We start from the raw sequence: 18,443 nt of genomic DNA, 5'->3' as shown, positions 1-18,443 counted from the left end.
GCCATAGTTTTTTTTTTTTTTTTCTGGCAGCCATTTCTAAAATGGCAGTTCGACAAATTTTAATGAAAAACATGGCTTACGGAAACTAATTGCCAAGCTATCTTTAAAGATATCAGAATAATTCAAAAACCAATGTGTTCAGCATGAAATAAACTTCAGGTATACATTATTTTAATTTTTGTATCATGCAAAAGAGTCAGTCAAATTCTTTACTGGAAAAATTCGGAAAATATGTATAAATCGTTAAGTTTGAAGACCATTAGTTTGATGAAGGAAAGGAGACTCACGAATGATATGTTGTTTCTGTGTTGAGTACTTATATAACTACCTGCAGTATAAGTTTCAGTCCTGAAAATGCACTCCTTTTTTGATAGAGCTTTTCCAAAATGGCCGAAAACCTTAAAACGTCAATTTTCTCAGGTCAATATCTAAAAAGGGACTGAATGAAAATAACTGAAAATTTTAGAGAATGTTCTTTGTACAAATAGGAATATCTCACAAAACAGTTATGATACTCAACTACATTTAGAGTAATATAACAGTGAATCTCATTAAAAACACTACCCTTTTACACGCTCGTGTAGTGCCAAAATAGCAAACTAGGGCGTGTTTAAATCATTACTTGAAGAAATAGTTTTCTCCGAAACAATTAACTTATATTTTGTTATTTAGACCTACCTTATATTTATAATTAAAACTGATTTAAAACTAGAAATAATATACAGGGTGGTCCAAAAGTGTGGAAACACCTAAATAAAATGCAAACCGTTCAGAATTGGGGAAAAAAGGAAAAGTGATAATAACAGACAAGGGGAAAATCTTTTGAGACATATGGCACCACTGACCGCCATCTTGAAATGGCGGGAACTTTTTGAAATGGAAACCCTATTGTGTGATACATCAAATAGGACTGATTTTTTTCCAGGAGTCCAGTGTGAAATGTTTTTAGCTCTACGAGCAACCGTTGCAAACTTTTAACCGATTTTCTTTTGTTTCAGGTGTCGTAAGATGCAGGGACTTACGTAGGGGCTGGGTCCTGGGAGGCCGGACCTTCCTTCCCCCACGAAATTTCAATTTTGTGTAAACTTAGCCTAATTTTAGGGGCAATTTTAAGAATTTTAATATAAAATACCCTCAACATTTGAGTTTGGATCCTCCGAAATAAATTCCTGCGTACGCTACTGGTAAGACGGAAGGAGCCTAACAAGGGATGAGCGGATCGAGATCGTGTTGATCTGAGGAGAGCGCAGCAGCAGACAGACCGAAACGATTTCAACACTTGTCATTCAGAACGGGAGCCCATTTTCTACAGTGCAGTGTGAAAAGTTATTAGTGAAATTTAAGGAAGCCGGATCTGTAGAAAACAAACCCAAAGCAGGCAGACCTCGCACAGCGACGCACGAAGCGACATTCATTACTGTGTTGGCATCATTCGTTCCACCCGCAGGTCCCGTCGCCTAGCCCAAGAATGTGGTGTATCTCGTACGTCCATCCTCAAAATCGTATCTGTGCCTAAGTGGCACCCATACAAGATACAGCTATTCCAGCATCTAACTGAGGATGATCCAGACCCCGAAGTCGAATTCTGTGAGTGGCCGCGGCACAAATCAGACAGAATCCTCGATTTGCATATTACGTGCTGTTCTGGAACGAGGCAATTTTTTTTGTGTCGAGCGAGGTGAACAAGCACAATCACCGATATTGGTGTAACAACAATCTACATTGGCACGACGATTCTCGGGTCGTTGGTTCTGACAAAATGATAATGCGATGCGGGGTGTAGGGTACCCGTGTGGTGGGTCCATTCTTCATCGAGGGCAATTTAAGTGCAATTACCTACCTCAACATGCTTGAGGAGGAGATCCTACCGTCCGTCGCATTAGAGGATGGCTCTTTCCCTTTGTTCTATAAACATGACGGGCCACCAGCTCATTTCGGATTATGTGCTCGTGAGTACCTCGATGAGAAATGCCCACAGAAATAGATAGGCCGGCGAGGACTTGTGGAATGGCCACCGTGTTCCCCAGAACACATTCATTGGATTTTTTTCCCCGTGGGGCTACGTGAAATTCGTTGTCTATTCTACTAAGATCAGCGACATTAACCACCTTCAACGCAGGATTATTGACGCGTGTAACAGCATTCCTCAGGACAGTGGTGAGGGTAATGGATGACTGGCAACAGCGGATACATTTAACGATTGCTCAGAAGGGACGGCACATTGAACAATTGCTGTAACATTGGTCAGTGGGCCACACATTGCACGCAGTGTTATCTCCAGGTAAGTGCAGAAAATCGGATGAAAGTTTGCAAGGGGTGGTCGTAGAGCCAAAAGCATTTCACACTGGACTCCTGGAAAAAAATCAGTCCATTTGATGTATCACACGATACGGTTCCCATTTAAAAAAGTTCCCACCATTTCAAGAGAGCGGTCAATGGTGCTATATGTCTCAAAAGATTTTCCCCTCGTCTTTTATCATCACTTTTTCCTTTTTTCCCCAATTCTGAACGGTTTGCATTTTATTTGGGTGTTTCCACATTTTTGAACCACCCTGTATATCATTTCTAGTTTTAAATCAGTTTTAATTATAAATATAAGGTAGGTCTAAATAACAAAATATAAGTTAATTGTTTTGGAGAAAACTATTTCTTCAAGAATGATTTAAACAAACCTTAGTTGGCACTGCACGAGCGTGTAGAAGGGTAGTGTTTTTACTGAAATTCATTGTTCTATTACTCTAAATGTAGTTAAGTATATATATATATATATATATATTCATTCCTATTTGCACAAAGAACATTCTATAAAATTTTCAGTTATTTTCATTCAGTCCCTTTTTAGATATTGACCTGAGAAAATTGACGTTTTAAGGTTTTCGGCCATTTTGGAAAAGCTCTAGAAAAAAAAGGGAGTGTATTTTCAGGGCTGAAACTTATTCTGCAGGTAGTTATATAAGTACTCAACACAGAAACAACGTATCAGTGAGTCTCCTTTCCTTCATCAAACTAATGGTCTTCAAACTTAACGATTTATACATATTTTCCGAATTTTTCCAGTAAAGAATTTGTCTGACTCTCTTGCATGATACAAAAATTAAAATAATGTATACCTGAAGTTCATTTCATTTTGGTTTTTGAATTATTCTGATATCTTTATAGATAGCTTGGCAATTCAAGTTTCCGGAAACCACGTTTTTTATTAACATTTGCCGAACCGCCATTTTAAAAATGGCTGCCAGAAAAAACTATGGCACGTAAATTTTTTTCAAACCGTGTTTTGTGACTATCTACCTATAGAGAACTAATGATAAAAAAAATTCAGGAAAATAAAATGTTGAGCAACAATTTTGTTTAAAATTGGGCGATTTGAAATGGATTGACCCGCAACGGCGGATTTAGGAGTTGTCTGCTTTGAAGGGGGCCGGTCCTGCCGGGTGCCTGCAATACCTCTCAGTCGTCCCGCGATAAATTGTTTAAAAATTGTTCATATAAGAACTCGGTTTTTGAGCATTTTCCTGCATAATTCTCTTTAATACAACTTAAGGGGATTTCTTTTTTCTCAAAGTTGGGGGCGGTGAGCAAAGCCTCTCCATGCTCCCTTTCCCCGTCACTACAGAGAAGCTCTTCCATGGTTTCTTCTCGTTATGTAAATAGAAATACTATCTTTTAGGCAACATACCCTCACTGTATTTCAACATTTAAATAGCCAGTATGTAGAGTCAAAATTGTAATACAACATACCGCCTCTACGATTTTTCTACTTCGAACACTGTACATAATCAAATTGAAAGTCAAATACGTACCAAATTTATACACGCTCCCAATCTGTCTAGCAGTATCAGGATCAATTTGTGATATAGTATCTCCATTTACTTTCCAATGAATTCCCTCTTGCTCTTCTCTCGGAAGAAGGGACCGGACTCGAATCGCTACACTAATATTGTTAGACATCTTGAAAGTATGCTTCAGACAGATTCAAAAAACACACTGAAACAGATCAAAAAAACATTTCATTTTAATTTTACAAAAACGATAAAATAACATGAAAAGTTAGGAGCAGAAAGAACAAACAAACTCAATACAGACTTGTTTCCAGAACGCTTGCGCTCCCGAGAAATAGTTGTCCGTTTCTAAACTGTACTTCTCTATACAAAAGCAACTTCTATTGAACGAACATATGGACATTAGCGTCATGCAAAGAATATACATGAATCTACTCTTTATACATGAATTTACTCTGAACACAAAAAGGAAACTGTAGTTTTATCCACCATACAAACGTATATCCAATACAGTTCATAATTAAAGTACGGCACGAAGGTACTTTCTTATCCTAATAGACTATACTTAAAAATATTTGCAGTAGAAGTTTAGATTGTCGACATCATAAAATTTCTGTGATAAAAGAATTATTTAGCAATTTTTGCGAAACAGTCTTAGCAGACAGTAGATACTACAGCTAAAATTATGAAGTTTATTTGAAACTTTCAAAGGTGACTAAACCATATATATATATCCAGCGCGGGAATTTGAAATAGGGACTGGAACTGTAGGAAAAAAATAAGAGTTAACATAGGTTTTTTTAACTTAAATCGTTCCAAGTACGACCCTCCTACATTCATACACGGTTGCGCAGGACTGTCAGTGCATAGGATTGGTGAAAGTCAGTCATAGGTTTTTTTTTTTTTGGAATGATGTTGAAAACCCTTCTCGTAGCCCTCTTGATGGCCCTTACGTCATCAAAGAACGAACCTTTGAGTGCAGACTTGAATTTAGAAAATAGAAGATAATCGCATGGGACCAGATCTGTTGAACATGAAGGGTGGGACAATACAGAGATCCCCTTTTGGAAGAAAAAGTCTTACACAATCAATTCTTTGTGCAATTGTTATGGAGTAGACGCCACTGAACATCACCCCGATACTCGGGCCTCAAACGGTGATATGTTGCAGTAATCGCCTCAATGCTTCAAAGTAAAATGAGGCATTAACTGTCTGTCCTTTAGGCACATTTTCCTTATATATAATGCCCTTCCTATCGTACAAAAAAAAAAAAAAAAAAATCATGACTGACGCAGTTTTGGGTTGTGAAAAGTTAGGAGACTTCCACTCTGACGTTTTGTCGACGGGTCATATTGAAAATCCCACGGCATCCCCAGTAACGATATTCAGAAGGAAGTTAGGGTCTCTATTGGTGGTAGCAATCAGTCTTTTGCAGTGATCAACCTTGTCTCTTTGTCATTTGTTAACTATAAGGCACGAAACGAGCGCAGACCTTCCTCTTATTGGGATCATGTTTTTTTTTTTTCAGCATAGTGTATTTACGTGCAACTCCTCAGCAAGGATTCGCAGTATTGCATTTCGATCTTCCGTGATCAGCCTCCTAACTTTTTTCACCAATTCCTCTGTTCTCATTGTTCTTGCCTCACCCGAATATTCGTCCTCTTCAATTGACTCCATCAGTCCCTGAAACGCCTCCCATTCCTCTCATGTAAATACACGAGCACGGGATAAACAAGTAGCACCATACACTTGTTACATTGTTTGATAAGTTTCAGTAGTAGTTTTACCCTAAGGCGAACAAAACTTGATGTTCACTTTTTATTATATGTTAAACTCACGACGCAGGTTGGTAATAACTGTCTACACTTACCATACCCACACACGTAACTGTAAGTCGATTAATGCACTTGGTATCAGTTAGCCACAAAACATCCCTCTCTTTTTTACATTAAAGATCACTTTCACAGCTGCGCTAGATGTTAAGAAAAAATAAGTCTCGATCTTACCTGAAGCATACGTAAAACGCGAGAATATCTAATACAAAGCCTGCACTTGTAAGCACATAAAAATACTGCTAAATATAGAAGTGATAATAGGAGTGCTGTAAGTCATGATCCTTAATGATCGAAGTACCCGAAAGGTGTCATTCCAATAAGTTGTCTGAAGTAACGTACTGGTAGTGATGACAGTGCCCGAGAAGTTTCAACATATGGTGGAACTGACTCATGTCGCATTCAAATATCAAAGAAAACTAAAATAGATAAAACGTAGGATTTCAAAGAATTCCTAATCTTCAATTTCTCATGTTCCTAGGTTATATGAAAAGAACGCAATTAAACTTGAGGTCATTCCACGTCAATTCAAACAAAATTTTGGAGAAATTTAACCTACTACAATTTTTTCTCTGTGCACAAAGAAGAAATACCCGTTGTTCCTGCCACAGTTCAACGAAGATTTCTGAGAGCAAAAACTATTCCGGGGACACGTGCAATGCATTGTTTTGAAAAAACTGGTCCATTCAAGGTTGCGTACAAGTCTGGATGAACACTGTAGTATTAACTTTAATTTCGAGGATGGTGTTGGAAAGTCTGTGACCTAATGTATAACTGTTCATACATACGTGACTTGTGCTTGTGATGACCACTGGGACATTGCTTTCACAGAATAAGTGAACAGTGATGAAGGAGATGCATCAGTAAAATTTCTATATCCCCAGGTCCATCTCCTTTATTTTATTGGACTGAAAATTATTCCTGTTGTGTTCCGTTTACTCACATTTTATGTAAAGTGGATATAACAAATGCTACTGGCAGAACATACCAGTTATCGCCAAAGCCTCTAAAAGTAGTTACTTCAATGTGGGAAAAGTTTACAAAAAGCACTTTGTGTTAAGGGTCTTCACTACAGCGAAATTAAACTACCGCTAATTTTAGTGTGTTTCTGTAATATCTTCAAAACAAATAAAAATACTCGAAAAACAGAAACGTAGTGAACTGGATAATACGATTTTGCATGTGATACTGTTATCACAACTCATCTATTTGCTTTCGATTTGCAACTGTAGAAAGATTTTGCATTTTTTGCGGGTTCTGTAAATAGCGAGATACCAAAAGCGGATAGGTGAATTGCGGTAAAGGTATCATATTCAAAATCGAATTGTCTAGTTCACTACGTTTCTGCTTTTCCAATATTTTAAATTGTTTTCAAGATATTAAAGAAAAACTCAAAAATTAGCGGTAGCTTAATTTCGCTGTAGTAAAAACCCTTAATATCTAATTAAAGAAAAACCGAAGATTTATTTTGTGTGTCATAATATGTAGGCCTATAATATTGTCAGGCTTATTTGCTTTTTTGGTAGTAAATTCTGATTAATTCTGATTCTGATTAAAAATGCTAATACTCATTTATTGTTCAGATTATTGTATTTTCCCGCTTAATTATACATTTTCGAAGCTTCAAATTTCTCCTCAGTGCTTGAATGGTCCATCACAATTTTTGTATAGTGAAAATAGATGTAATAAGCTTACTACAAAATAGAAATGCAAAAGAGTCTACTTTAAAAAAAAAAAAACTAGAATTTTGGCTGTTTTCATTTTCATGATTTTTCTATCTAAATAGCTATCTTATAGTATACTCTATAGTTAAATGAGATTTCATGACCTAAATACCATATTTCGCTCTGGAATTCACCATCATGATGGAGCACGCGTTTTATGAATTAAAACAAACATAAAATACGTAGTATTTGAAGGGAATTTTAGAAGCTATTTAACTTTATTTTAATTTCTGAGTTATCGACATTTTTCTTCTCTAGATCATTTCATTTTTAGTCATCAGTGTTTCGTTTCTTAGAGCTTAGGTTCTAGGACATAATTAAACTTATGTTTCTCAATATATCCATCAGAGCGTACTTCTACATTTCTGTTATACTGTAGTACAATGATTTAGCAATAATCTTGCGAATGCAACCTTGAATACCATTTGATAGAAGTGATCAGTAGCGGATTTAGGAAAATATTTGGGAGGGGTTTCTCTGATTAATTTTTTTTTTTTTTTTTTTTTTTTTTTAATATTGCATTTTTATTTGGGAGGAGCTTGTAGTTTATGAGTACAGGCATAACTAACATTTCGTTTCGTTTATATATTCAGCAATAATCTTCCGGACACAACCTTAAAGACCATTTCATACTGATAATTAGGGCACGAGTTTTTCGCACTAAGAATTTGAAAATTTCGCGTTTCGTTTTTCATATTTCGCGTTTTGTCGCATTTTCCAAATAAAGTTCCACTTTTCGTAGCTCTTGTGATGTGTTCCCTGACATTTTTACAATTGTTCCTTTTATTAATGTGTCACTACAGAAATAAACTATTAATTACCTAAAAACAAAATACACTGAATATTTCACTTGACATTGTAAATTTCACTTATAGAAAATTATACATACATACATACATACGTATCTATCTATCTATCTATCTATCTATATATATATATATATATATATATATATATATATATATATATATATATATATATATATATATATATATATATATATATATATATATAAATCAAACTGAAGGAAAATCAGTAACTAAACTTACTATGAGTAGGAAAGTTTGCGATGGTGATAGCTAACGCTCAACATGTTCTCTATAGCCGTGCCCGAATCATCCAAAATGGACCCACCGCTCATGTCACGTTCAGTCAGCGGAAAACTGGCGTTTTTAAATTAATGAAAATGCATTTATAAAATTTCGCGTTATTTCACATATTGTGAGAAATTTCGGGCAAAACTGCCAATTTCGCGCTTTATCGCGCAACCGAAACAAATGAAAATACACACAGAAATTATGGAACGTCAAGAAACTGAAAATTAATTAGTTCCGACGCATTTCGTTTTATCGTGCATTGCGAAAAACTCGCGCCTCTACTGATAATCAGTGACGGATTTAGAAAAGTATTTTGGAAGGGTTTTTTCTTATTAATGTTTATTTTTTCTAAAAATTCCTAATTTTTATTTGAGAGTAGCTTGAAAGTTTATGAGTAAAGGCATAACTAATATTTCATTTATTTTAGAAATTCCGTAATTTCGGGGTACAGGCTTCAATCTGAAAGACATCCCCACCCTAACCCCCTTCGCAAATCCGTCACTGCTGGTAATTAGTAATAACGATTTAGAAACGATAAGAAAGGAAGTCGGCCAGGGCTCACAGTACACGCACTATCTTTACATTCACGGATGGAATTAAGAAAACAACCTTTGTCAAAATGGTAGAATGCGGGGTTGAATCCGATAGAAGCGCAAAAGCTAACCACTCACTCATGTTTGTTGTGCAGTTATGCTTAACTTAAATGTATTCTCTCTCTCTGTCATATGGAATCCGAAGGTTCAATGTCGCGTTCACAAAAGCTCTCCATTGACTTCTGTCCTTTCCCAATTCGATCCAGTTTCTACTCTGTATTCCTATCTCTGTCAGATCCATCTTAATATTGTCCTCCCATCAGTGCCGAGGTCCTCCTAATGGAAGTTTTCCGATTGGACTTCCAGTTAAAACTTTGAAAGCGTTCCTACTTTCTTCCACTGTCGCTACATGACCTGCCCACTTGAGCCTCCTAGACTTGATGATCCTAACAATGTTAGGTAACTGGTATAAATTATGCAGTTCTTCGTTATGAAGTTTCCGCCATTTCCCATTCCTGTTCCTTTTGAGTCTCAATATTCGTGTCAGGATTTTATTCTCAAATACTTTCAATCTGCGTTCTTTCCTCAGCGTGAGCGACGTTTCATAACCATAACGCACAAAAGGCATGACTATCGTTTTATATATTTTAAGCTCTAAATTCCTAAACAGAATTCGCGACGACGAAAGATTTTGAAATGAATAATAACACGAATTCCCCGATTTCAGTCGACATTAAATTTCTTCATGGATATGATTTTGGTCCTGTAATATTGATCCTAGACATTTGAAAGTTTCCCTTTTGTCGAAAGTATTATTTGATATTTTGACGCATCCGTAATTTGCTGTATTACGATCCCGGTAAACTTCCATGTATTTAGTTTTCCCTGCGTTTACTTCTAAACCAATAACGCTGCAAACGTTTAATAAAGTCCCTGCATTTCTTTCGATTGTTCTATCGGATCTACATCATCAGCATACACCATAACCTGGTGAACACCATTCAGCTGCAGGCTCTGGTTGTATGTTATTTTCCTTATAGTGTTCTCCGGACAAGCCTGAATAATAATGCCGATAACGCATCACCTTGTTTCAGGCCATTCTCGACGTGGGAGCTCGTGGACAAGAATTTTCCTACTCGGACTTTACTCTGGGATTCATTTAAACTTTTTTTTTTATATATATATATCTAACTAGCTTTCTCGGTATCGTACTCCAAATACTGTAAGAATGTTGTACAATGTTTCCCTTCTTACCGAGTAATAAGCCTTTCTAAAATCAATAACAGTTGATGCACTGGGTACTACATTTCTATTTCTTTTCGAGTATTTGTCGAATGGTAAATATCTGGTCAATAGTTGGTCGATTTCGCCTAAATCCACACTGATTATCTCCAATAATTTCATCTGCGTATCGGATCAACCTTGTTAATAGAATGTTTGGGAGGAGTTTATAGGATGTTGACAGAAGAGAAATATCTCGATAATTATTACCATCAGTGTTGTCGCCTTTCTTGTGAATTGGAACAGTGATTGATTCTTTTTTACTCTTCTTAAATGTACTGCATAGCTTTTCTTTTTTGCAGGGTGGAAAAATAAACATTTTTTGTAGATTTTTTTAATATAAATCAAATCTTTCTCCACGTATAATACAAATCGTGAACTAAAGAAAAAGCATTAGGAATTAGTATTAAATGCTAATTATACCATTTAAGTGAAAGTATTAAGATTGAATTTTGAATTAATCCCCAATTGTTAATCTATTTCAACCCTAAACAATGTTTCTTAACCCTTTAAATTATGCCTTTTTAAAGGTAAATTATAGATTTGCAGTGTAGCAGCAACAGCATTATCCCTATTTATCCTAGGATCACGTCTCATACCTCATTTTCTTCAGAACAGAACAGCCTTTGAAACAGTAATATTCACATTTCCCTATAGTGTCTCTGAAGCGGGAAATTTTAAAGAAAATCCGGATGTTTCTGATTTTTTTTTTTTTTAATTCTGATACCCTCTGGACTCCCCTGTGTTAACACACAGATCTTAAAATCAACTGGGAAATACTAAATTTGTGTACAAAATTTCAAGATGCTATCTAGAATAGTAAACGTTGGTAAAAATATTTAACAATGAGCTAAGAACATCCCCACAATGCCCCAGATGATCAGGATATAATATAAAAATTTCCTGAAACATTAATATTTTTCCTAAAACATGCCCGATGGCAGAACTTTGTCTTTCGTAAGTCAAAAATTTTCTGCAGGAATTCTAAAAAAAAAATGTGATTGTCAAAAATATGCTTTATGCGACGTAAAAAACAGTTTAAACTACATTTTTGCGAGTCGTCCGTGCATTTATGGCGGGCATGTTTTTACACTTGTCTATTGGCTATATAGTTTTTTTTTTTTTCCTCTGGCAATTTTTCTGCACAGGCGCGGCAAATTTTCTGCGATCACATCGCAGATCGCGGCATGTTCTGCTATGGGGGAATCATAATTTGTACATCATTTTCTTCAAAATAAAACAGATTTTCAAACGGTACCATTCAAATGTCCCCGTGTATCTGGGGTGGGAAAGTCACGAAAAAGGGATTTTTTGTTACAAATATACCTTCTTTTTACTTTTTTGCCATTCTGGATTCCTCCCCCTGTTTCTAAAACAAATCTTAAAAATACTAAGCGTGCAGTAAATGTTTGTACAAAATTTCAATCTTCTAGGTGGAAAAGTAAGCCCGCGAAAAATAATATCTACAATATACCCCAGATTCCCGTATAAAACGGGATCTCAGGTAAAAATTTTCTGAGACATTCTAGGATCATGGTTCGTACATCATTCTCTTCATAATGGAACAGTCTTTCAAATAGTACAATTCATAAGTCTCCATCATGTATCTAAGGCGGGAAAATCGTGAAAAAGGTATTTTATTAAATCAAAAATCATCCTTTTTTTACGTTTTTGCCACTCTGGACCCTCCTGTTTTCACGCAGAGATCTGAAAAATACTAAGGAGTGCACTGAATGTGTGTGCAAAATTTCTATCTTCTGAATGCAAAATATAAGCCTGCCAAAAAATAATAAAAAATATGCATAACAATTTTTTCAAATTATGACGTCATCACACCCTGTCTCAAAAAGATGCGAAAGCATATGTACCGTGTTCTACAATGCCTTCAGTCTTGAGAAAAAAAAAACGAAGTAAAACGCTTTATTGGTACTTTTTTAATCGAATAATGGAGATTCTATCCTATCACCTAAAAATAGGTGATATAATTTAAAAGGGTTAAGTATTAAGGAAAAAGTACAGCAATGTTTATCAACATGACATTTTTTTTTCACAGAAGTTACTGGTATTTGACACGGGCATATTTTTAAAAAAATTAAAACTAACTTGTGGCACGAAATACATATAAAATGAATAAATTTCGCCTAAAGTTATAAAATCTAAAAAGTTACGGAGAGGGGATAGGACCCCTCTAAATACACCCCTGTTATCTGGGAACAAACAAACAAACGCGCACACAACAGAATTTCTGTCTTAAATTTCGAGATTTCCCCGTTGGAATAGTTAACGATTTAAAAACCCCAATGTTACGAAAAGAAGAAAGCAGGATTGCTCCGTTATCCGTTCAAAACGGGATTTTTCATAATCATCCTCTGCATGATATTTGTTTTCAGTATGCTGTACATACATTTCAGTCTTCGGGACAGGACGTTTGGGCGCGGACGTTTTGGCGCTGCCGTTTGGGCGCAAAGCCGTTTAGGCGCCAGACGTTTGGGCGCGAGGTACATAGTAAAAATCACAATTTACGACATATAAAGTAAGCTAGGCACTGAAAACTAAGCGCCAATCAAGATATATACATTTCCTACACTTCTATCTTTATCTCACCTCATTTATCTGTATATATTCTATCTCTATCTTATTTATTCATCTAAATTAAATAGTTTAATGCGTTTGTGGCATTTGTTGCCTAACCTCGTCATGGATTGATTTTTCGCTTGTTCACGATTCTTGTACTTCTGATCTAATTTTTGTATTCTATAAGAAAGCTAGGAAATAAAGGAATCAGACGAACTGTTAATTTTCTTAATGTTAATTAAAACATATTGATTTAATTTTTGTATTTTTTTTAAAGAAAGTTAATAATTACATATTTATGAATATTAAAATTTGTTTTCTTTCGTATTACGTTTGCCAAATTCCTCTCTTCCTTAAGTCCAATAAAGAACTACCAATAAAAGATTGCAGCGTAGTCGCTAACACTCTCGCCTTCGGTGCGATCGGTCCCGGGTCCGATTCCCGGTGGGGGCACTAGGTCGAAAAAGTGTAACACGCTCTTTCAGGCCAGCCACCCTGAATGAGGTTTTCCTGGGTTTTCTTCATTCACATCAGGCAAATGCCGGGGTGGTACATAATTTATAGGTCCAGGCCGCTTCCTTCCTTCCCTTTCCCCGGATAGTGTGCTCCCTCAAACGTGACGGGCTAAATGGCCTTAGATGCCGAGAGCCTAGAAATCTAAAAGTCCTAAATCCTAATCGAGTTGAGAGAAAGATATTTTGCATACATGGTGTGTAAGACATATTTTGCATACAGGATGTCTAACACATTGAGTTTAGGAACTGTAGTATGCCGTATTTCTGGTATCACTTTTTTTTTATTTACATTCCAATATAAAAATCAAAACTTAACACACATTTTTTCGTCCCATTGTAAGCATTTAATCTGCATTAAAGAAAGTGGCGAAAGAAAGAAAAAAAAAAAACGATTTCAAAGTGAAAAATAATAGTTAAGTGTACATATATTGGTCATTTAGCCACTAGAAATGTGTTTGACATTCACACTTATTGCGTAACTACAGTAGAAGGCCTGCTTTAAGTTTTTTAATGGAATAGGCTCACTATGTATGTAATGCAGTCAATCATATGTAGTCTGGTCGACTTACATTTGGCTTGAAAAGTTATCAAATAAAAAGCACACTTAACTTTCGTTGAAACTTAAATTTACAAAATTTAATTGTTAATTCAGTTTTTATAATTTTGAAATTCCAGTATTTCTAGTATGTAAAACAAAATCCAGTATAATTCAAGGACTTCCACTACAGTAGACACCTTGTGATATCTTGATTCGAACTTTGTACTCAGCGCCTAACATAACGACTTTTTAACTCGCGCCCAAATGGCTTCGCGCCCAAACGTCCAGTGCCCAAACGGCGGGGCCCAAACGTCACGTACCGTCAGTCTTATTGTATTACATGATCATTATCTTTCATAATCAAAATGGACGGAAACGGGATTTTACTTATTGTCATTTTAAATTAATTTATTTCGGAATTTGATTTAAATCAAACCGATTTAAGTCAATCCACCCTGCTTTTTTGTTTAAAAAAAAGGGGGGGGGTAGTTTCGTAATATGTTGAAGTCCTCTTGTTAAAAATTCAGAAACTTTCCAAGACTGGGTAAACCATCATGGTGGTTATGTATTGTAGACCCTAGGAAACCACACGCTCAGATGATCTATCTATCACGCATATGATCCATGAACAAGAAATTCGGTGCTTTCCCGATTCCGAGCAAGCTCAAGGAACAATCAGTGCGTTACAGAATTCGGAACTCTACAGATTTTGTAGGTCCGAAGCAAATGATAGGTAGTAACAGATTATTACGTATGTGATCAATGAATGAAAAAGTTGTTCGAAATATTCATACAATGTATATGAAAGTTAAAACTTAACTGAAAAATTTCAAGAATGTACAGAATCACCTGAAACGAAGCTCTTGATATGCAGCCTTTAAGAGTATCATATAAATCTATTTCTCTCATGTTTTACTTTATTTTGTTTCAAAATGAGGCCGTGTGGTATTTTGAGGTAAAAATACTACGTACAATTTTGCTAGTTATTGGTGTATCTTTTTTTAAAGAAAAAAATACTTTTGTATATAAAAGGTTAGAAAATATTTACATAGATTGGTTAATTCTTTGGAATTTATAATGTAAATATGTTCAGAATTAAAATTATTTGAAAAATCTTTTCGAAGTCCATAGTTTATTTTAGAGGTTTATATTATTATCTGCATCAACCACTAATTAAATGATTTTTTGTGTTGTAGAGGAGCGAAACAAAGTTGCTTCATCACTTTAAATCAAAGCCGGTTTTATCTGAGCCCCTGCATCTCTACTGCAAAATGCGAGCACAGATACGTCTAACGCTGTAACAGGTAAGCCTGAAATTGGACAACAACCATGACAACTGGGTTGCTTGGGAGGAATGTTACTGCTCGCAAGCGTGTTTCTAGGATACCAAAGAGTACTTATACCAATTTTGGGGTGATGTTATATCGTATAAAAGTCATTGGAAAAAGTTTATTTTGTAATCAGTTGGCAACACTGACTGGGATAATTTAACTTATCTCCTCAGTGCTTTGGATGGCCTATCACAATTTCTGTATATGTGAAAATAGATGTAATAAGCTCTTAAATTCATATTATACATACATACATACATACATACATACATATATATATATATATATATATATATTGAAATTCATGACGGGGATTTTGAAAAATTATGGTTTGAAGTTCACAAAATGGCGTTGGTTCTAGGTTTTTTTACCTTCAAAATGTTACCTTTCAAATTACTTTAAATTTTCTAACAGCTCTACGGAAAGTTTTCATTTTTTTCTTGGTAAATAACTTGAAGACAACTTGAATAGAAAAATAATTTAAAAAAAGAATAGTGTTTCTGGTATTAATAGGAGCCGAAATATGAATTTTTATGTGTACTTACAAAACGAGGAAATATGTCGCGACTTGTTAAAAATGGATTTTCTTCCCATTTTTGAAATGTAATAACTTCTGCACCGCTGCTGCTATTGTAATAAAATTTACACACTTACAATCAGCATAAAAAGTTTTATAACATTACCAAATTTCATTAAAATCTGAAACAGTTGTTTAAAAGCCTTAGTTGAACTGGCATGGAATGACTCTTTGGTGAAAAATGTGAATTATTCAAGGGAGATGTAATATATCAGAAATGACGCGAGCATGTATTGACAGAGAAATGAATCAGTTGATGGTACTGGGGTAAAGTGAGATGTGAAGTAAAATAAATCGGTGGTGAAACGTGAAGAGGACAGAATTGGTGAAAAGTCCAGTGGAAGGTAAGGTAATTGTGTTCCCAGCTACGCTTCTGCCTTGACTTGCCTAGGATAGATAGCACTAGTGCTTTTGATAAGAGTTCCTTTTGTGCGTAACAGTGACTTTTGGCGCGCGTTAATAGTGATTCGAATCACTGGATGGAAACGAACCGTGTTGTTGTTTTGTGTGACGTGATACTGTGTTTACTTTTGGTGCTTTCGATTTTTGCCACTACATGTGTCCCTAGTAGAACGCCAGCGTATCGTAGTTGTCTGAGGCTGTCTTAGTGTGTTGCGCCCGATTCGTGAAGGTCTAACTGAAGTTTGTCCTTTTCTCATTTTTTTTTTTTTTTTCTCCCATGACGACTCAGCAGTTAGTTGTAGAACTTCAAAAGGTGTTTGGTGAATTTAATACGGTGCGTGTTAACTTGTCTTTCTCAAATAATTGCGTTTTGAATTGGGATGTGAATTGTTTACGCTTTGTGGACTTGTGCAGCTTAGGCCCTAATTGAGTTTGACAAAAAATATAATGGTTGTGATAGTATAGCTTATCCAGACTTAAGAGTGGACTGTTGGTCTTATGGGAACAGCGATGCCAAGTTAAGCATTAAAAACAAATGCAGAACAGGTCGCGCTTCTATTATACTGCCGACTGATGTTACCAACCCACGTAGTAAAAAAAGAAATCCACACATCAATTAATAAATAATAATATACAGCTTACCACATTCGGCTTGTGTATAGCCCGCTCCCCCCAGTTGTTTGTCATCGGAACTGGAAGTCACTACTACTACTCATATCGAGAACAGAACCCGACCAACCCCTGCGGGGCTTCTAACCTATTTCTATTACTACTAGTAGTATTATTATTGCTACTACCGCTGCTACTACTACTACTACCACCGCTACTACTACTACTACTACTTATACTAAAGCTTCCTTACCACAAGATTTACAGCTTAAATCGTTATAACATGCGATTCCGATTCATTATGAACTAATATGAAACGTTAGAATCACTACGACTCGTTAAAAATCACTGGGGGGAGCGGGCTATACTCAATCCCCACATTGAATCAATCGCACTCCAAAGAAACAATTCCTTCCTTATCATAATCATCATCCCAACCCAACTTATACTGGGTTGGGATGGAATAGCTGTAATAAAGACAGAAAACATGCCCTGCGGGGCTTTAACCCGCCTTCACTCGCTGACGCTCGCTCGGCAATACCCTGTGAATTGAATATCAAACTTTGGTACAAAAAGGAGCCAATCTAGTTACTAACCTATATGGGGGGACCGGTGTTCTAGAACCTTCCCATGAACATTACTGCCTATTTTAATTCACTTAATTTTGTACACCAACCACTGACAACGCCAATTTTTAATTTCTTAAGGAGGCAAACGGAGGGGCAGCTTTTTAAACATAAATTTTGTTTATAAGTTTCGTATTGCATGATCTGAACTTTACATGCCTTGGGGATGGACAATGGCACTGAGAGGAAGCCCAAATTCTTGCCTTTCATGAATTACGTACCGTGGTTCGTGTACATTTTCCTCGTAAAACGAAAATAAGTAAAAATCCGATGTCGCAGTTCTCATTATCCCCATTACCTACTTGTTTCTTCAGAAATAGTATTTCTATATTGTCTTAACATACACATATCCTGTAATTAAATCGACCGAAATTAAAAACAATAGTAACTTTTCTTATGTATACAACAACAACAAAAAAAAATCACATTACCTAAAAATAAATTCAAGATTAAATTAACGCAAATGTATATTTTAAAAAAATAATAGTAAATCACATAACATTACCGCCATAATATTTTCTTTCTAAAGTCGAATAACACTTCACTTCACATCAAACTTAAAATCACATTTTTAAAAAATGCACTACTAATGTTTAAATATCTTCTAGAGTAACGGGCACCTGTCATTGGCTATCTTATACCCATTATTATTGGCTATTCAGGATCGCGACCAGTGGTGCTAAATAATAATTTCGAAGTTACTAAATATAGTGTTTTAAAATATCACTTAAGAATTTTTAAAAACACCTAGAAAAGCACATTCCGTAACGGTTACCGTCAACGGAACGCACAATCTGCTTTTCATTCGCGAAACTATGTATAACAGTTGAGTTTTATATATTTCACGTTACGTTTAGCTGTAGATTTTTTGTCTAGACAGTTAAAGTATGTGGCTAATGGCATAGAACCACCTTTCACTCTCAAAACAACTCTGATGCGTCGAGAAATGTTACACTAATCTGCATGCAATGTATCTCTCATTTCCGTGAGAGAGAAATGGAGGCGAAAACCTGCATCGTATT

At 35.7% G+C, this 18,443-nt stretch overlaps 1 protein-coding gene across 1 annotated transcript in view; it reads right to left on the bottom strand.

The window, feature by feature from the left end:
- Positions 1-18,062, bottom strand: part of cmet (CENP-meta) — a 116,781-nt gene extending 98,719 nt beyond the window's left edge. Inside the window, exons 1-2 of the mRNA XM_081736402.1 lie at positions 17,927-18,062; positions 3,804-3,987 (exon numbers count right to left, since the gene is read on the bottom strand). Coding sequence (XP_081592528.1) covers positions 3,804-3,951 — 148 coding nt within the window. The 5' untranslated portion in view covers positions 3,952-3,987; positions 17,927-18,062. The remainder of the gene's footprint in view (positions 1-3,803; positions 3,988-17,926) is intronic.
- Positions 18,063-18,443: the final 381 nt, after the last annotated feature.

This window comes from Thermobia domestica, chromosome 13 (genome assembly GCF_964235325.1).
Source record: "Thermobia domestica chromosome 13, izTheDome1.hap1.1, whole genome shotgun sequence".
NCBI lineage: Eukaryota > Metazoa > Arthropoda > Insecta > Zygentoma > Lepismatidae > Thermobia > Thermobia domestica.
The sequence above is the reverse complement of the archived record's forward strand: the minus strand, read 5'-3'. Positions and strand labels throughout refer to the sequence as shown.